Source organism: Vulpes vulpes, chromosome 3 (genome assembly GCF_048418805.1).
Source record: "Vulpes vulpes isolate BD-2025 chromosome 3, VulVul3, whole genome shotgun sequence".
NCBI classification, from domain to species: domain Eukaryota; kingdom Metazoa; phylum Chordata; class Mammalia; order Carnivora; family Canidae; genus Vulpes; species Vulpes vulpes.
The window spans coordinates 23487435-23508356 of record NC_132782.1 but is presented as its reverse complement, the minus strand read 5'-3'; the positions used below and the strand labels follow the sequence as shown (position 1 = coordinate 23508356).

The 20922-nt window shown below is 35.1% G+C and overlaps 1 protein-coding gene across 5 annotated transcripts in view; it reads left to right on the top strand.

Moving 5' to 3' along the window:
* SESTD1 (SEC14 and spectrin domain containing 1) overlaps positions 1 to 19088 on the top strand; it is a 129095-nt gene extending 110007 nt beyond the window's left edge. For 4 of the 5 annotated variants that reach the window (XM_072752070.1, XM_072752072.1, XM_072752071.1 and 1 more), the window contains 8 exons: positions 120 to 314; positions 834 to 948; positions 2381 to 2540; positions 9827 to 9908; positions 10757 to 10879; positions 11656 to 11847; positions 15754 to 15875; positions 18366 to 19088. In XM_072752070.1, coding sequence (XP_072608171.1) covers positions 120 to 314; positions 834 to 948; positions 2381 to 2540; positions 9827 to 9908; positions 10757 to 10879; positions 11656 to 11847; positions 15754 to 15875; positions 18366 to 18495 — 1119 coding nt within the window. In that variant the 3' untranslated portion in view covers positions 18496 to 19088. Of the gene's footprint in view, positions 1 to 119; positions 315 to 833; positions 949 to 2380; positions 2541 to 9826; positions 9909 to 10756; positions 10974 to 11655; positions 11848 to 15753; positions 15876 to 18365 lie in introns of all 5 variants that reach the window. The other variant, XR_012000342.1, reaches the window with a different exon arrangement.
* Positions 19089 to 20922: the final 1834 nt, after the last annotated feature.

Sequence of the window (20922 nt, the reverse complement as noted above, 5' to 3'; positions counted from 1 at the left end):
ATAATTTTGCCTAAGAAGATTATCATATATGTTACTGAGTCTATCTGGAGAAATGATAAAATATAATGTAGTTCTTCGGGAGCTGATTTGATCCTTAATTTACAACATGTCTGTTACAGGAATGGTTTGCAGTATATGTGGAACTTAATCAGCAAATTGCAGCACTCCTAAATGCTGGGGATGAGGAAGACCTTGTGGAACTGAAGTCATTGCAGCAACAACTTAGTGATGTTTGCTATCGACAGGCCAGTCAGCTGGAATTTAGACAAAATCTCTTGCAAGCTGCTCTTGAATTTCACGGTGTTGCCCAAGATGTAAGTGTCTACTCTCATTGCTTTTCTGTTCTTCAAATGATCTAAACACTTATCTGCACATGATTTTTGCAGGTTTGCATGTCTCCTAATTATTTTTCTGGAATAAAATAATTTTCTCGTGGGGAGATGATAAAAGTCTTTGATTTTTAAAAAAATTTTCATTTTTAAGTCATTTTGCATGCTAAGCCTTTTTTGTCAAAATAGTCTTCCAACCTAGTAGATATATTTCATCTGGACTGTTTCTCTGTTTATGCTTTATAACGTAGATTGAAATGGTAGTTTCAGTACTTTTTTACATTCTGCTGACCTGGATATAAATCTTTGTCTTCCTGGTGCATGCATCTGTTTTCTGTCTTTTCAGATAACATGTATTCTAATTATTCGTCCTTGTCTTTTAACAGCATAGTCTTTTTTCAAGTGTAATTGTGATAACCTCATTAGATATAAACCTCATTAATCATTAAACACTTTAGATGCTGATTACATCAGGGTTATCTCTTTGGTGTCCCTCTGCTTTAGTTGTCTCAGCAGTTGGATGGCTTATTAGGGATGTTGTGCGTAGATGTAGCACCAGCTGATGGAGCATCGATTCAGCAGACTTTAAAACTGCTTGAAGAGAAGCTGAAAAGTGTTGGTAAGCAGATTTTAAAAATGCTGAAACATAAGGGTTCTTTTTTTAGAAATATCATTACTGTGGTTAGACAAGTCAACTTATACTGAACTAATTATAATTATTTATAGGAAACACAGAAAAAATTAGTGTAAAATAGGTTTTATTCCCTTGAAGGGTGTAGTACATGCTAAAATTTTTATTTTTCATTGATGGTCAGTCACCCTTCCTTCATTGGGCCTTTAGCCTTCCTTTTTACCCAACTATATCTACAGGTGCTATGTCTTGCATATAGTATGAACAGTTATTTGTAGTGCATGCATAAGCTGTAATTAGCTGTGGAGTGTTCTGTGGTAAACCCTGTATGCCCCAAACTGTGTTTTATGCAATGATTTTTGTTGTTGCTATATCCTAACCTTGTGAATAAATAGTCGGTTTGGTTCTGTGCATTTGTTTCTCCAAACTGGGAATATTGCCAAGGTTACCTACTCTCCCAAGGAGAGGATGATTCCATTTTACTTGACACCAAGGCCTTTTACATTTTATTACAGTAGGAAGGAAATACAGTGAATTTCCCTAGGTCATGACTGGAGAGGAGATAGTGGATGTACAAATGGGAAGTGAGGGTTGTTCTGGGTGGGATAAAAGGGCAGAAGGGAATGGAGGTGATGAAGCAGAAACCTAAGACAGATTCAGTAGAAAATGGTGACACATGATCGAAGCCAATTAGTTAGTTATTGAAAAGGATTTGAGAGGATGGGTTTGAAAAATCATGTTTATATGGGCATTTTACTTTGCAGCTTTGTTATTTCAACACATGATAGGAATAGTACATATTTTGTATTTAATTTGCCAGATGCAATTTATTTCATAGTGTCAGAAGTTTTCTGGAGCCATACTTGTTTAAAAAAGAAAAAAAAAATTCCTGTTTGCTTGTCTGGTTTGGAGTATTGTAAATCTATCCTAAATATTACTTCTCATTAGGTGTAAGCTGGAAGATGCCTGACCTCAAAATACTCAGCATCCTTTTTCACAGTGATAATAAATTGGTCGAATACTTTGAAGTCTTGTAACCCATACATTATTTTGAACAAAATGTTTGCCATGTTTTCCTAAAAATTGGACTACATAAAAGCACAGACGAAACAAGTTGAAAAATCTTAACTAATCAATTAGAAATTCCCATACTTTCTTCTTTTTTCAGTTTTCAAAAATAATTGTCATCAGTGGAAATTCTCTTTAGGCTGAATTTGGCATGAGAGGAAGCTCCAATTTGAACTACATTTATAAAGATGTTTATTGCTTAAAGTGTTCAGAGAACCCCATCCCAAGGTAGTTTAAGGTACAAAGCTGTCGTTCTTGGAAGACAAGTACAATATCTGCTGAGAGGATTTACTTGAGGGTGGGGAAGCACCTTCTTTGTTTAAGAGATTAAATCTAGGAACTTTTGTTTTAGATGTAGGATTACAAGGTTTACGTGAAAAAGGTCAAGGACTTCTGGATCAGATCTCCAATCAGGCATCCTGGGCCTACGGAAAGGATGTAACCATTGAAAATAAAGAAAATGTGGACCACATACAAGGAGTGATGGAAGATATGCAGCTTAGGAAACAAAGGCAAAGTTTGACTGTTAATGTTGATTTTTGTTAAAATAACATAATATTAAAATAGGAAGTGATAGATGTTTTCTATACAAAATACAAGTTCTAATCTGTTATATAGTAGGTATGTAGTAGGTTTTAGTGGATGTAATTATTATTGTATGTAATTGTACTAACAAATAATGATAATTTGTCCAATTAATGGAACTTTTACCATTTTTATTCCGTGGTAAAATTTCAGTTTACTCCCTAAGTACTTCACATTCCATCTCTCCAGTATAGCATATGACTCTTTCATCTTTTAAAAAAACACTTTTTGGGAGAATTTTGCTCTTCCATTTTCATTTGGTTTAGAGTTGCTATTAAATGTGCTATCTGCATTGATCAGTTTCTTCATCTAAACTTCCAACTCACAGATTGTCACATTCCCATTGTACTCCTATTTGCTTGAAAGGATTAGACAACAGACTCTGGGTAAGAGGCTATTTAGTTTTATTTCATGGAGAGCTGGGAATTTAAAGGATTCTTTGAAAATTCAATTTGAAATAGCAACTGGAAAGCATTACAAAGTAAAGGATTAAATTAATATATGAAAGTAAAACAGTGTAGCATGGTTGTAGGAAATTTTTGCACACTTAGAAATTTTAGGGTCATCAGCAAAACCTCATAGAAACAATCTCTGCATCACAGAGAAGATACTCATTAGGCAGAAATTCCTTCTAGGCTCACATGCAAACTCACCCATTTTGTTATTTTATTCTAATCACAAAGGATGCTAGACCCCTGTTCTTAATAAGCCACGCATCCTTATGTCTTTCCTGTGTTCCCTCATTCTCTACTCTGATTTCTGCTTCTCATTTAAATGCTTAAATTTCTCTTATTAAAAAAACAAAACACACATGCATATACTTTCTTTGTCAACCCTTTCTTTACCTTCTAGCCATAGAATCTCCTCTCTAACAGCCAAGTCATTTGAAGGTCATATGAAGGTACAGTTGTACTATGATTTCTCACTGCCTCCCACTTACTTTTCAGCCGTCCGCAGTCTGACTTCTGCCCTCACCATTTCACTGAACTTGCTCTTACTGATGTCACCAGTGACTTTAATTACTATGGAATAATGCTTGATCATGTTCAAAATCCAGGTAGTATTTTTGGTCTTCACATTGCTTGATTACGCTAAATAGCGTTGGACATAGCTTCTTGAAACTCTTGAGACTTTCTGATGACCTTGTCTTTTGGAAACACCCTCATGATCCTGGCAATCTCTTTCTTCTCAGTTTTCTTCACTGGTTTCTTGTCTTCTAGCTAATTGCATTGCTTTCAGGGTTGGTTTTGAGGCCAGATCCTCTTACTCTGTGTATTCTCCCTGCACAGTCTCACTACTTGAATGACTTTCTTTTATTTGATTGTGATTAAGTATATATGGTTCTGACCCAGACCCCTGTCCTGTGCTTTGGACCCATAATTATACTTGGCCTACTTAGTATCTCTAGGTGGATGTTCCACACATTCCTCAAACCTGGTATGTCCAGATACTTGCTCTCTTAATTTTCTGTCTAGGTTGAAGTTACCATCAGCTACCAAATTTGGGATTTATCCTAAAATCTGTACTCTTCCTAATCTTGTATAGCCTGATCAAATGTCTAAGTTCTGCTGTCTCTGAATTCTGAACATTTTCTATTTAAAATCTCTTTTATTTACCTCTGGCCTTGATCCTCTCTAGTCTGTTGTACATAAGAATAATTTTTGTAAAGTACTTACCTAATAAAAAAAATTACACTCGGTGATTTCCTGTTTTCTCAGATGAAGTTCAGTCTCCTTGAAATAATGTAGGAGACCCTTCATAATTCAACCCTACATAATCTTATATCCTGCAACTTTCCCATGCAGAAACTGTTTTTTTACTTTCTTGAATGCATCGTGCTGTTTCATGAATCTGTGACTTAGAATACTTCTTTCTTCATTTTCTACCTGATGGATTACTGCTTATTCTTCAAGACTCAGGGATATTTACTGTTAGAAGGCTTTTTAGATTTTTAAGGCATGTTAGTCAACTTGTTCCTTCCTGCTTCTAGAACTCTTTACATTCATCCATGGTAACACTCACCACATAGTTTGTTTAGAAGTCTACTGCCCAAAATGAGACCAACTTAATAGTTGAGACCATGTCTTATATTTCTCAAACACATTATCCAACACTTGCATTAATATCTATGATATCATCATCATCATTTAAGTGTCTTAGATTATTGTTTAGCTTCAGATTTAAAAAATTCTTATCCTCACTTCTGTTTAGCTTTGTAGAATTACTTTACCCAAGTTCATTTTAGTGGTATGTTATGGGCTTTTTATTAAGGGCATTCTTATAAAAAATAGCCTTGTGACAATGGTTTCTGTACAGCTTCTTTAAGAACACTGACTGTAGTGGAGCTTAGTGCCTCCTGGGTAACTGGTCATTGATGTTTGGGATTGTAGTGAGTTCCCCCTTCCATCTAAAGTATAGTGAATAGCATGGGAACAAAGAGAATGGATCAGAGCTAAGTTAGTTCAAGTCACCTTAAAAGTTCAATATTATACATGGCCGACCACAGTAAAATTTTAAATTACTCTGAATTATGTCTTTCTTTACCTAGAGATCGATAAGTTTTTTTCTTCTTTGGAACAAATACGGAGTAGTTTTTTTAAAATTCAAAATTAGATATTACTTTGGGTAATGTAATATAATGAAAAGTGTTAACTTTTTATTTGTGAACTTTATTTAAAATCCCCTTATAAAGAAAAAACTGAGATTAGGTTTGTGAGATTCACCACCAATAATTCATGTATTGAGTCGGTCAGTCTTTTCACTGCTATAAAATGTTTTGCATGAATATTCCATAATTTTTCATTTTTCTGTTGGACACTTACATTGATTGCTGTCATTTTAAAAAAAAATTCAATTCAGTTAATTAGCATATAGTATATTATTGGTGTCAGACGTAGAGGTCAGTGATCCATCAGTCTTATATAATACCCAGTGCTCATTATATCACATGCCCTCCTTAATGTGCATCACCCAGTTGCCCTGTCCCCTCACACCGCTCCCCTCCAATGGTAGTCAGTTTGTTTCCTATGATTAAGAGTCTCTTAGGGTTTATCTCCCTCTCTGATTTAGTCTTGTTTTATTTTTCCCTTCCTTCTTCTGTGATCCTCTGTTTTGTTTCTTAAATTCCACATATGAGTGAGATCATATGATACTTGTCTTTCACTGATGTATTTCACTTATATAATACCCTTTAGTTTTTTCCATGTCATTATAAATGGCAAGATTTCTTTTTTTGATGGATGAATAGTATTCCATTGTATATATACATCATATCTTTTTTATCTGTACATCTGTCTATGGACATCTGAGCTCTTTCTATAGTTTAGCTATTGTGGACATTGCTGCTATAAACATTGGGATGCAGGTGCCCCTTCAGATCACAGCATTTGTATGTTTGGGGTAAATATCTGGTAGTACAATTGCTGGGTTATAGAGTAGTTCTATTTTCAGTTCTTTTGAGGAACCTCTGTACTGTTTTCCAGAGTGGCTGCACCAGCTTGTATTCTTACCAGCAATATAAGAGGGTTCCCCTTGCTCCGCATCCTCACCAACATCTGTCATTTTCTACTTGTTAATCTTAGCCATTCTGATTCATGTGAGGTGATATCCCACTGTGGTTTTGATTTGTATTTCCCTGATGCTGAGTCATGTTGAGCATTTTTTCAAGAGTCTGTTGGCCATCTTTATGTCTTCTTTGGAGAAATGTCTGATCATGTCTTCTGCCCATTTCTTGATTTGGATTATTTGTTCTTTGGGTGTTGAATTTGGTAAGTTCTTTGTAGATTTTGGATACCTGTCCTTTATCTGATAAGACATTTGTAAATATCGTTTCCCATTTTGTCACTTGTCTTTTGGTTTTGTTGACTGTTGCCTTTGTTGTGCAAAAGCTTTTTGTCTTAATGAAGCCCCAAGAGTTCATTTTTGTCTTTGTTTCCCTTGCCTTTGAAGATGTGTCTAGCAAGAAGTTACTGCCGTTGAAGTCAAAGAGGTTGCAGCTTGTATTCTCCTCCAGGATTTTAATGGATTTCTGTCTCACATTCAGGTCTTTCATCCATTTTGAGTCTATTTTTGTGTATGGTTAATTAAACGGTCCAATTTCCTTCTTTGGGATGCTGTCCAATTTTCCCAATACCATTTGTTGAAGAGGCTGCCTTTTTTCCCCTGGGATATTCTTTCCTGGTTTGTTGCAGATGAGTTGACCACAGAATTGAAGGTCCATTTCCAGGTTCTCTTCAGTTCCATTGATCTATATGACTGTTTTTGTGCCACTACCATACTGTCTTGATGATAACAGCTTTGTAATAGTGTTGAAATCCGGAATTGTGATGCCACCAGTTTTGGTTTTCTTTTTCAACATTCTTTTGGCTAGTTGAGGTCTTTTCTGGTTCCATACTAATTTTAGGATTGTTTGTTCCAGCTCTGTGAAATAGTTGATGGTATTTTGATGGGGATTGCATTGGATGTGTAGCTTGCTTTTGCTTTGGGTAGCATAGACATATTAACAGTATTTGTTCTTCCAGTCGATTAGCATGGAACGTTTTTCCATTTTTTTGTGTCTTCCTCAATTTCTTTCATGAATGTTCTGTAGTTGTCAGAGTACAGATCCTTTGCCTCTTTGGTTAGGTTTATTCCTAGGTATCTTATGGTTTTGGGTGCATTTATAAGTGGATTGACTCCTTAATTTCTCTTTCTTTCTGTCTCAGTGTATAGAAAATGCAACTGATTTCTGTGCATTGATTTTATATCCTTCCACTTTGCCGAATTCTTGTGTGAGTTCAAGCAATTTTGGGATGGAGTCTTAGAGTTTTCCACATGGAGTATCCTGTCATCGGCGAAGAGGGAAGAGTTTGACTTCTTTGCCAATTCGGATGCCTTTTATTTCTTTTTGTTGTCTGATTGCTGAGGCTAGGACTTCTAGTGCTATGTGGAACAGCAATGGTGAGAGTGGACATCCCTCCATGTTCCTGACCTTAGGGAAAAAAATCTCTCCCATTTTTTTCCCCATTGAGAATGATATTCACTGTGGGCTTTTTGTATAAGGCTTTCATTATATTGAGGTATGTTCCCTCTATTCCTACAGTGTGAAAGTTTTAATCAAAAAAGGATGCTGTACTCTGTCAAATGCTTTTTTCTTCATCTACTGAGAAGATCATATGGTTTTGTCCTTTCTTTTATTATTGTGGTATATCACATTGATTTGTGGATGTTGAACCACCTTTGCAGCCTAGGAATAAATCCCATTTGGTTGTGGTAAATGGTCCTTTCAATGTACTGTTGGATTCTATTGGCTAGTATTTTGGTGAGAATTTTGGCATCCGTGTTCATCAGGGACATTGGTCTGTAATTCTCTTCTTTGGTGGGATCTTTGGTTTTAGGATCAACGTAATACTGGCCTCATAGAGTTCAGAAATTTTCCTTCCATTTATATTTTTTGAAATAGCTTCAAAAGAATAGGTATTAATTCTTCTTTACATGTTTTGTAGAATTCCCCTGGAAAGCCATCTGGCCCTGAACTCTTATTTGTTGGGAGATTTTTGATTATTGTTTTGATTTCCTTACTGGTCATGGGTCTGTTCAGAATTTCTTCCTGTTTCAGTTTTGGTAGTTTATATGTCTCTAGGAATGCATCCATATCTTCCAGATCACCTAATTTGTTGGCATGTAGTTACTCGTAATATGTTCTTATAATTGTTTGTATTTCTTTGGTTTTGGTTGTGATCTCTCCTCTTTCATTCATGATTTATTTATTTGGGTCCTTTCTCTTTTCTTTTTGACAAGTATGGCCAGAGGTTTCTTGATCTTATTAATTCTTTCAAAGTATCAGTTCCTAGTTTTGTTGATATGTTCTACTGTTCTTTTTTATTTCTGCTCTAATCTCTGTTAATTCTCTTCTCCTGCTGGGTTTAACTTTTATTGCCATTCTTTCCCCAGCTTCTTTAGGTGTAAGGTTAGGTTGTGTGTTTGAGACCTTTCTTATTTCTTGAGAAAGGCTTGTATTGCTATGTACTTCTCTCTTAGGACTGCCTTTGCTGCATCTCAAAGGTTTTAAATAGTTGTGTTTTCACTTTCATTTGTTTCCATCAAATTTTTTTAATATTACTTTATTACTGGTTGGCCCATTCATTCTTTACCAAAATGCTCTTTAACCTCCATGTATTTGAATCCTTTCCAAATTTCCTCTTATGAATGAGTTCAAATTTCAAAGCATGAAGGTTTGAAAATAAACAGGGAATGAATGATCCCAGTCTCATGGTACTGGTTGAAACCTGATTTGTGACCAAGTATGTGATCTCTTCCGGAGAATGTTCCTTGTGCACTCGAGAAGAATGTGTTTCCCATTGCTTTAAGATAGAATGCTCTGAATATATCTGTGAAGTCCATCTGGTCCAGTGTGTCATCAAACCCCCTTGTTTCCTTGTTGATCTTTTGCTTAGATGATCTGTCCATTCTGGTGAGTGAGATGATAAAGTCCCCTACTATTCTTGTATTATTATCAGTGTGTTTCTTTTTTTAATTTTTTTATTTTATTTTATTTTATTTATTTATTTATGATAGTCACAGAGAGAGAGAGAGAGGCAGAGACACAGGCAGAGGGAGAAGCAGGCTCCATGCACCGGGAGCCTGATGTGGGATTCGATCCCGGGTCTCCAGGATCGCGCCCTGGGCCAAAGGCAGGCGCCAAACTGCTGCGCCACCCAGGGATCCCTATCAGTGTGTTTCTTTAATTTTGTTATTAATTGGTTTATATAATTAGTTGCTCCCATGTTAGGGGCATAAATATTTGCTATTGTTAGATCCTTTAATTAAGATATAGTGTCCTTCTGATTTTTTTGTTTTATTTCCTTGGACCATCATCATCAAAATTAGTATTTGAGAAACTTTATATGTTTATCTTAGAGGATTGTTTATTGCTAACTGGCAGTGGAGATTTCCTTGGGTTTTAGTGTACTACTTTGTTTATGCTTTGCTTCAGTATTTTGCAGAATCCATATTATTCTCAAGAAAGTATTGTTCAAGTATTTTGAAGTTTTGAAATATTTTGATGTAACATAGATATCTTTAAAATTCTTACAAATCAAAGTAGTTGAAGTCTCCATGGTATATAGCATTAAGTATTTTAGTATACTACAATACCTGTGTGCCAGATGATGATGTTAAAATAGTTATTAATGAAACTGAAATGATGTTTTACATTTATGTTTGGGTTTATTAGATGTGAAGACATGGTAGATGTGCGAAGGTTAAAGATGCTTCAGATGGTGCAGTTGTTTAAATGTGAAGAAGATGCTGCCCAGGTAAAAGATCAATCAGGCACATGATATAGTTGTCTTTTCTTAAAAGATGGATTTCACCTACCTATTAAAAAAAAAAGTATACTTATTATGGTCCTAAGAAAGTGAATACATTAAGTCAAATTCTAGTTTATGTTATTAAAATAATAAAGTGTTTATTTCCAGTTATTTTACTAGTCTCAGTTGACTTATCTTCTCAATGAAATCCTCTATTGAGCTAGAAATTGGGATTATTTATTATTGTTGACTTACTTGTTGGTTATGTGCTAAGGTTAAGGCTGGTGTAGCACATTTCTTTTTTAACCTGTAAGAGGGTTTTTCAACTAGATAAACAATAAGCTATCTTTGTATAGTTAGCATTGGGGAACATCATTTTAGCTTGATCTAGAAGAACTTTATGATTTTAAATAACATAAATCTGTAATGAGATTCAAGTAAGATCAATATTATATAAACACATGATCTTTTTTTGTAATTTAAATTAAATTATTTAACATGTAGTGTATTATTAGTTTCAGAGGTAGAGGTCAATGATTCATCAGTCTTCTGTGATACCCAGTGCTCAGACATTAAGGAGAACACACAATCTTCTATTAATACAAATTATGTGCTTAATAGCACTTCTAAAAAAGTGCTTCTCTTTAATATCTTATGTCCCTAGATTTCAAAAATTTTGAGGGGGAGGAAAGGTCCTTAATTCATGTAACTTTCATTGAATGAAATAAGCTATTAAGAACTTAGGTTATAACTAATGGATTAATTAATCATGTGGTAGTAACTTTTTATAAATGTGATGTTTTTGATATAATAAGAGTTATGGATCCACCTTCATTGTTTTTATTTTTATTTAGGCAGTAGAATGGCTAAGTGAACTTCTGGATGCCCTGCTTAAGACCCACATCAGATTGGGTGATGATGCTCAGGAAACGAAAGTTTTACTGGAAAAGCATAGAAAATTTGTTGATGTTGCACAGGTGCAGAACTGGTTATCTTCCTTTTCTACAAGCTCAGTGTTTGAATAGCTTTCTGCATGATTATAATGTAACTTAACCCTCCAAGTCCAAGAAGGTTAGTTATGTTATTCCAGAAATATCACAGAACTAAGAAAATGTCAGCTGGTGCATCAAAAGTAGCCTGCATAAACTTGAGAGGGTTTATGTTTTCCTGAATACAGGTTCTGTATACTCCCTCTGATACATATGTTTTATATTATGCCATGTTTTAGGCAATCCAACTGTTCATTAACAAAAGTTAATGAGAAATATGTGTTACTTTTGGTAAAGTAGAAACCACAGTTTCTGCATCTTACCGGTGTTACTGTAATAATATAGACTGTGTGTGTGTGTGTGTGTGTGTGTAAAGTAACTTATTTTCCCTAATAATTGAGCTCTCAGTGAACAGTTGTGGTTTCCTGTATGGGATATAAAGTGGCCTATAAAGAGCCCATCGTCATCCACTTGTTTTGGTTAATGAATGGCCTGTGGAATTGAGAAGACTGAGACAGGGAAAGCAGAATAAAAGAACAAAGCCTAATAAAAAAGAAACTTACCAAAAATTCCAAGTATTGCTTCCCCATCCTTTTTTTTTTTTAATATCTGCAGTTAATTTGTAGTAGTAAGTGCCAGTGGAGTCATTCAGTATTGATTTCCAGTAGTGTTACATATTTGCAGCCAGTCTTTCCTGCACACTTTCCCATCTCTCTTTTCAGAATTCTTTTATTACAATTTCATGTTTACTTTTTCTTTTTTAGAGCACTTACGACTATGGAAGACAGTTGCTACAGGCCACAGTTGTGTTGTGTCAGTCTCTGCGCTGCACATCTCGATCATCTGGAGACACACTTCCTCGACTGAACAGAGTATGGAAACAATTTACAATAGCATCTGAAGAGAGAGTGCATAGGCTGGAAATGGCTATTACATTTCACTCAAATGCCGAAAAGGTTCGCTTCTTTAAAAATGTAGCCTCAGTAGACTTTATTGTGTATGTTTAAAATGTATTAATTTTAATTATGTGATTATAATTATGTGATTAACCTGTGCTTTTTCCCTGAACTTATATTAATTCCATTGTTTAAAGTTTGTTTATATATAATAATATTGTCTTAGAGAGTTCAAATCAAATTCTCCTAGTAATCCATACCAGTGCTTGTTTACTGTGAATTGGAGAAACCCAAAACCATCTAGGAGTCCTCTCTCAACAGAACTTCTCTTCTTACGATATCTATATCTAACCCCCAGAATGAGCTCTTTATCTTTAGGGTATCACGGCTCTCATCGCTTTCATTAACTGAAGAAAGGATACTTTGCAACTATTGCAACTACTGCAACTACTACTAATTGTCATCAATATTTTTTAAAAGGGCACTTTGTAATTTAATAATGTTTGGAGACTACCCAACTAAAATAATGAGATAGAGATAAAATAAAACCTTTTTTTTCATGTGTTATTTTTAAAGATTCATTGTAGAATTTATTATTTAATGAATTCAATAGTCCTAGAGGCCAAAAATGAAATATGTTATATTATTTGGGCAGATTTTCAGTAGAGCCCTTTTCTTAACTCTGCACAGAGAAAATTTATAGCACTCAACCCTAACATTTCCACTCTGAAGAGGAGCTTTGTTATGTAGTTAACTTTGTTTTGGTCTTTCACAATGAAAGTTTACACGTGGGGGATGTTCAATACAATATGAAATGTGAGAAATGGAAGATATAAATGTGATATAGCCTAGTCTGTAGAACGTAAGAGATGTGACCAGGAGTCTCCAGAATTGGGCGGTTGCTGTCTGTGTTCTACTGTACCTCTGTTGAGAAGTGTTTATAGTTAACTCTTGCTAAGTTGGTCATTGAACTCTGCATGTCAGTGTTGCTGAGTTGGTCATTGAACTCTGCATGTCAGTGTTGTGGTTTAAAGTAGGCCTAACAGTGAAGGTGAAAGGTTATAAAATGGTTTAACTTGTTTATCTACTGATTGTTTTAATGAAACGTTTTTATTGAAGTATATTAACATGGAAAAGTGTATAGATCATAAATATTCAGTCAATTTGTTGAATTAAGCCTGTTTGATGAATTTTCACAAAGTGAGCATCCCTGTGTAATCAACACACTATTCAAAGAACAGAACATTACCAGCACCCCAGAAGCTCTCACACCGTCTTTTAGTGACGCTGCTCCTTCTGCCCCTCTGTCCTGTTCAAGGGTGACTACTGGCCCAGTTTCTAACAATACTGATAACTTTTTAAGATGTTGCTTTTACAATGTATCTGCAAGGTGACTCTGGAAAACAATATGGAGGTTCCTCAGAAAGTTAAAAATAGAACTGCCCTTCAATCCAGCAGTCTCACTGTTAGGTATTTACTCAAAGAATGCACAAATACTAATTCAAAGGGATACATGCCCCCTGATATTGATAACAGCATTACCTACAATAACCAAGTTATGGAAGTAGCCCAAGTGTCCATCCATACATGAATAGATAAAGAAAATGTGCGGTATACACAAAAGATTTCAGCTATAAAAAAAGATGAAATCTTGCCTTTAACACCACCTGTATGGAACTAGAGAGGATTATGCTAAGCGAAATAAGTCTAAGAGAAATACAAATACCATGTGATTTCATTCATGTGGAATTCAAGAAACAAAACAAATGAGTAAAGGGGAAAAAAAGGCAAATCAAGAAACAGACTTAACTATAGAAAATAGATTGATGTTATCAGAGGGAAGGTGGGGAGGTTAGGTTAAATAGGTGATGGGATTAAGGGGTGCACTTATGATGAACACCAGGTATTGTATGTAAGTGCTGATTCACTGTATTGTACACCTGAAACTAATACTACACTGTATGTTAACTGACTAGAATTTAAATAAAAACTTAAAAAAATAAAATGCATCTGCAAAGACATTTTAAGATCTAGACTTCTTTAAGAGATCGTAGAAGAATATAAATGGTTGAGGGATGCCTGAGTAGCTCAGTGGTTTAACATCTGCCTTCAGCTCAGGGCGTGAACCCAGAGTCCTGGGATCAAGTCCCGCATCAGGCTCCCCTCAGGGGAGCCTGCTTCTCCCTCTGCTTGTGTCTCTGCCTATCTCTCTGTGTCTTGTTAATAAATAAGAAAGTCTTAAAAAAAAAACAACTATGCAAATGGTTGAGTTTTTTGCATAGGAAATTAATGCTCCCTTTTTTTCTGCTACATGGCCTTTATCATGCTTATAATAAGCACAATTTAAGGGCAGCCCTGGTGGCTCAGCGGTTAAGTGCCGCCTTCGGCCCAGGCCCTGATCCTAGAGACCTGGGAGTCCTATGTGGGCTCCCTGCATAGAGCCTGCTTCTCCCTCTGTTTGTGTCTCTGCCTCTCTCTCTCTCTCTCTGTCTCATGAATAAATAAAATCTTTAAAAAAAAAAATAAGCACAATTATTCTTTAAAGATTAAAGAAGACTAAGATTCTTTAGTGTTCAAGCCTTTGTAAAGCTTTTTGTTATCAGATATTATTTTCTTCTTGACTGTGTTTTATATTTAAACGTAAATATAACTATAAGCAACTTGTATAATGACTGGGAAAATATTTAAATTAGATCTAGAAGTTTATATAAAGTTATTTATGAATAATGCTGAAATAGATTGGATTAAGTATAATGGAAAAAAGTTGCAAAAATAAATACTTCTTTTTCTTCTCCCTTTCCCACGTTTTGTAGTTTTTTTCATATAATCTGGTGTGTATCTTAGACTTTTTTTTTTTTAAGATTTTATTTATTTATTCATGAGAGACAGAGAGAGAGAGAGGCAGAGACACAGGCAGAGGGAGAAGCAGGCTCTCCTCAGGAAGCCCGATGCAGGACTCAATCCCCAGACCCTGGGATCATGCCCTGAGCTGAAGGCAGACACTCAACCACTGAGCCACCCAGGCGTCCCTGTATCCCAGACTTAAAGCACATCTCAGTTTGGACTAGCCACCTTTCAATTGCTCACTAGGCTGATTGCTATTATATTGACTAATGTGGGCTAATACCTATAGACTTAGTTATTATAAATTATTTCAGTTTCTTTATTCTTTCCTCTCCCCTTGTTAAATTTAAATGGTAATAGTTAAGGAAAATTGTATAAAGGACTGTAGAACTTCCTATATTTGAATTTTAACCTTAATGGTTTACATCATATAAGTCAGCAGATCAGGGTTTTTTAAAATTTTACTTATTTATTCATGCGAGACAAGGAGAAAGAAGCAGAGACATAGGCAGAGGGAGAAGCAGGCTCCATGCAGGGACCCCGATGTGGGACTTGATCCCGGAATCCTGGGATCAGGCCCTGAGCCAAAAGCAGATGCTCAGCGGCTGAGCCACTCAGGCATCCCAGCAGATCAGTTTTTAAAATAAGTGTAAAGTGCCTATGTAGGTCATCCCATCAGTTATGTGTCTGAACTCTGAGTATATGTTGTTTTGGATTTATATTTTCTTTCATTTTTGAAGTCTGTCAGCTGTTTGAGGTAAAAATCTATATCTCAGTCATATCGCAAGCTGCTAAATAAATATTTAGTACAATAAAGAATGGATGAATGAAGGGATACTTCTTAAGCGCAGTTTGAACTTCTTTTTCAAGTAGTAGTTTAATTTTTTTTTTTCTTGGAAATCTCTATAGGCCTTTATACTCTAATTACATATTGTTAGTAAGGATTATGTATTTCATTTTGTTTGAATATTTTGAGCCAGCTTCACCAGTAATGAATCTTGTACAGTGGTGGACATAGAGATGCTAAGAACAAAACAAAAACACCTTCAGTCTTCTGAATTTACGTGAGCTTGATTGCTTTTCTATATCTCTTGATTGATGTTGCCATTTTATTTGTTGCAGATTTTGCAAGACTGTCCAGAAGAGCCTGAAGCTATTAATGATGAGGAGCAATTTGATGAAATTGAAGCAGTTGGGAAATCACTTTTAGATAGATTAACTGTTCCTGTAGTTTATCCTGATGGGTATGGTACATGTTCTTATAATTTTGTCTTTTTATTTGTGAGGTCTTAAAATGAAATCATCAAGAGAGGAAAATATATTTTTTAAAAAGCCAAGTAAATTAGCTCTGGTCCACATCTTCAGTTCCACAATAAATTGGTTTGTAATGAAAAGAAATACAAACTCGGCTCTTAGCAGCAGTAGCAGTTGGTACTTGCTGCTGTCAAATGTGGTGCATCTTGACAGCTTAATATAGAAGTTTGATATCCTGGGGTCCTAGCCTTCGCTCTGGTGATAGGGAGTAGGGTGCCTCTGGATTTCATCCAAGGAAGTGAGGGGAGTAGTGGGGTGTAATGTTTAGTGAGCTTTATAATATACTAAACATCGAGTTAAACACTTCACCTCATTATTTTTTATCAAACAGGTTTCGTTAGAGATAGAAACCTGAAGCTCAGAAAGATTAAGTGAGGTACTCAGGATTTCACAGCTTCTAAGTGGAATTCGCATACAGTTTTAGGTTGGTCCAACTCTGAACCCATTCTCTTTTCTCTATGCTATATAGAGTCCCAGTTTATTCATTTGTAGAATGATGGGGACCTGATTCCCACATTGCTTTCTATTTTAAAAGTTAATAATAAAAGTAAGAAGTAATCTCATGCAAATCAGTGGGCCAGTAAATGAGTCTGAAAGAGCTTCATCCCTGAGGATCTTGACCTTCTCTGAAAATAATTTAGAGATAATCCAGAGGATATTTAATTCAGATGACAGAGAAACCAAATCATTGGATGCATCTATCCTTACACTGTAGTATAGTGTAACGGATAAGATTGTGGACTCTGGAATCAGATTTCTTGGGTTTAAATCTCAGCTCTCCACTTACTAGCTGTAACACCTTGGGCACCCTATTCAGCCATTCTGTGCCTCAATTCTTTCATCTAAAAATAGGGATATATTATTTATACCTTTTCAGGTTATAGGGCAGGGGAATTAACATGAGCTCAATGTGTATAAATTACTTAAAATGAATCTAGCACAGGGGTGCCTTGGTGGCTCAGTTGGTTGAGTGTCTTACTCTTGGTTTTAGCTCAGGTCATGATCTTAGGGTTATGGGATCCAGCCCTCAGCCAGGCTCTGTGCTGAATTCAGAGCCTGCCCTCTCTCCCCTTACCTCCACTTGCACTCTGTCTTTATAATAAATAAATAAAATCTTAAAAAGAAAGAAAAAACAGCAGAAAAACCCAAAATCTTAAACATAGTAAATGCCAGTACTACCATGTCATGAACTTTAAATCATTATTTAGAATTGATTTGGGGAAGATACAATTTTGTTCCCTTGAAAGAATATATAATTCATAATCTATATGTAGATAATCTTTGGCCACAGCCAAAATTGAAACCATCAGAAGTAGCCTAAAATCATGTTAGATATCTGCAATGTATAAAAAAAAAATCTAAAATTTTATAATTCAGCTTGTAACAATATTAGAGGGCTGCCTTCATGTTGCTCATTCCAGGGAACCCTCCACCCCCATTTCTGCGCTTTATAACCAGTTGTTAGCACTGTCTCCATTCTACTCAGGTCAGCCTAGGAGCATCTGAAACTAGTATTTTTGTTTGTACTTCTCCTCTTGTATTCTACAAATAGTCCATGTAACACTTCCTCATGTTTTTAAGATTGAAGAATAAATTAGTGCTGTATATTCAGATTTCACAACCACCACCTTTAATACTTGGAATTGTTATTCTGTTCCATTTGTGTGAAAACCTGTTGATGCTAGTTTAACAGCAAGCTTATTCAGATTTATCTTTATAACATTGTCCTGGAAAAATAAAAGAAATTAGATGATCTTCCTGGATCCGGTTCCAATGCTGGTTTTCCCACTATGTGATCCTACTTAAGTCATTTAATTTTCTAGGTCTTAGTTTTCTGATTTTAAAAGCTACAGAGCTCAACCAGATAATTTCTAAGAACTCTTCTAGCTCTAAAAGATTCTCTGACTCTGAATACAGTATCTTTTCAAGTAGGATAGCATTAAATCATTTTGTCTGTTAAAGTCCCAAATGATGCCTTAACATAAAACAGGTATTTTACTTGCCAACTGTATTAGACAACTGGTGTACATAGATAGCCTTTATCCTTGAAGAATACATACAAATTTTATATTTCTGTATGCTTATGCACCCAAAACTGAAAGTAGAATATCTCTAATGTTACATTGTTTCCTTTATTGTTTCATTGTTTAGTTGCATTGTTTGGTTTATTGAGATTATCATAAGTACATATGATACAATTTTTAATACAACTAATCTGTATCTTTCAACATGTCTTAATATATTTTATGCATTTAAAAATGTTTCTTCTACTGAATTACCACAAACAGTATATGGTCTTCAGGTGAACTAATGCCATATCACATATAAAATTTTTATGATAATCTTTGTTCCCTTTTGCATTTGCTGTGGTCATTGGATTTGTATTAATCTGATTGTGGTTTTTCTGTTTTAATTTTTAGAACTGAGCAGTATTTTGGGAGTCCAAGTGACATGGCTTCCACTGCAGAACACATCAGAGACAGGATGAAACTGGTTAGTCTCAAAAGGCAGCAGCTGAGACATCCTGAAATGATGACCACAGAGAGCTAATAGCTACCAGCTTCCCACAAATCTGCAGTTCATAATCCCGCATGTCGTTGGCATACTACAGCATTAGCCGCAATACATTAAGATACATTTCACAGCCAGGATAAGCCTCATTTTTTTCCATTTTACATTTCTCTCTACATGTTAACACCTTACAACTACCAAGGCATCATTATTTAACTTGCTTTGAGACCATAGACTCCAAGTATCTTAAAAGAAAGAACTGTAAACATTGCACTGAAAACTTGCTTTAAAGCTTTACCTGACCTGTCAATTTGTAGATGAACAACTGATAATAAGCTTTGAATGGTGCTAATAAGAGTTTAGGAATTCTCTATATAAAAAATGTTTGACCTTCCTCCCCAGGTGATGTAGTAAATTTAGATTATAGTTAAATTGTTATTAGTAGACAGTGGCGTACTCAAAAATTTTACTTTGTAATTCTTCTTCAAAATTGATTATTTTTATTGTGTCAGTATGAAGAAAACCTTCAGATCTTTGATATATCATATTCATTAAAAGACATTTTCCTATTTGTATTGATAATGTATTAAAAGTTGTTTGTGCTTAATAAAAGGCTTCTTTTAAACATCTTACTTAATTTGGTGGTTATATCCTGTTTCCAAACATGAGTGCCTTATTTAAAAGGGCATTCTTAGGATTGTGAGGATGATTTAATATTTGTTTTTTCATGTTGGTTGCATGTGTTTTAGCCAGGAAATCCATATGTAAGCATGTGTATATAATAAATAAGCATGTTTAATTATGAAAAATAATTGTGAAGAACAATTTAGATCTTCAAGAACTTAAAAATAATGGAATACTATTTCTAATTGTTCCCTTCTTTAAGTTGAAAAATGTTATCCAAATTATTAACTACCCTGAAGATACTTTGTCTTTGGGGAGGAGGGTTGGGGAAGAAGGCATACCTAATAACTTAAGTGTAATCCTTTATATCAGAGGAATCTTTCTGGAACAAAAATAGCAATTGTTAATAAAACTTAATTTCTCATGATAGACTAGAAACAAAATTCTGAAGTAGTCTAATAACAAAAATTGTACAACTCTTTTAGAAATAAAATTTATAAAATATTAGTGCTTATAAGTTTATATTAAGTTTAAATGGTAAAATACATATTTAATTTTTGTGTTAATTTTTATTTCAGAAAGTGTTTTTGAAAAAGATTAAAAATAATTTTTTAGTTTGTGATCAATACAAAATTATGCAAAAAATTGTATGCTGGTTCCTTTTCATGTCCACAAAAATGTTCATGTATCTTTCAATGCAGAAAACCCCCTCTGAACCTGCTGGTTCCCCCATCCTTCTTCACTGCCAGGCCTCCTGGAGAAATCCATGTCTGTTCCCCCTGCATCCTCATCTCTCACTGTTCAACACCTCGCAGTATGTTTTTACATAGCACTTCAGTGAAGCTGTGCTCAGTGGGCTCTCAGTTACTGAATTGAATGAATGTTTCCTTTAATCTGCCTTCCTTATCCTTCTCTGTCTCTGCAACATTTACACCATTGAGCAACCTTTCCTCGTTGGTGTCTCGTCCCTTGAAGATGTTATCCTCAGCCATAACTGAGTAGAGTCGCAACTCTAAGCATACCTACTACAGCACACGCTCAGATTCTGTCTTCAGAATGCTTCTGGAGGGATCTCATCCTTAGGGTTTCTATTTTTATCCCAATGTTCTTTGTTCCATATCTGGTCCAAAATTTTAGACCCGTACTTTCAGCTACCTATTTGACATTTCAGCCTAGATGAAGTCATCCTATTTTTTACTTTTCTACTCTCTGAGCAATTTTGGTTCATTTTTTTCTAGTCAGACATGCCAGAAAATCTGGGGGCAATAGCTGATTGCTCCCTTTTTTCTTATGCTGCCACTGCTTCTGAGAACATTCAGGAAAATTATTTCTATATTTGATATCCTCTCAGTCTTTTAGGACTTAACTTCTGAGTATAAACTTGTGATTCTTCATTTCAGTCCTCATAATGGTGCTAACCACATGCTACAATTGTTTATTGATGTCTGTGCCTGCTACACTAGAATCTCTGTTGAGGGAAAGAATCTTGTGGGACTCTCCTGTTCCCAGCCTTGTGCTCATATGTAATAGCCGCTCACTTTTCTGTGTGTGAATGGTCTGTTGTAGACCTTAGTAAGAATCCCCCCCCCCCATATTATAGATTGAAGTGTGTTTTAAATATATTTCCTAAAATTTTGACTGACTTATGAATTAATCTACTCATAAAGAAGTCATTTGGTATTTTAGATATTTATATATTAAGTAATTTAGATAGTTACACTCTATCTATTCTACTGAATTTCAGAGTAGTAAAAATGTTTTTATTAAGATTTGCTAGAAGGGAACTGCACTATAAGTAATGGGAGTCTTAGTTTTATCATCAACTCGACTACTTATTGTTCA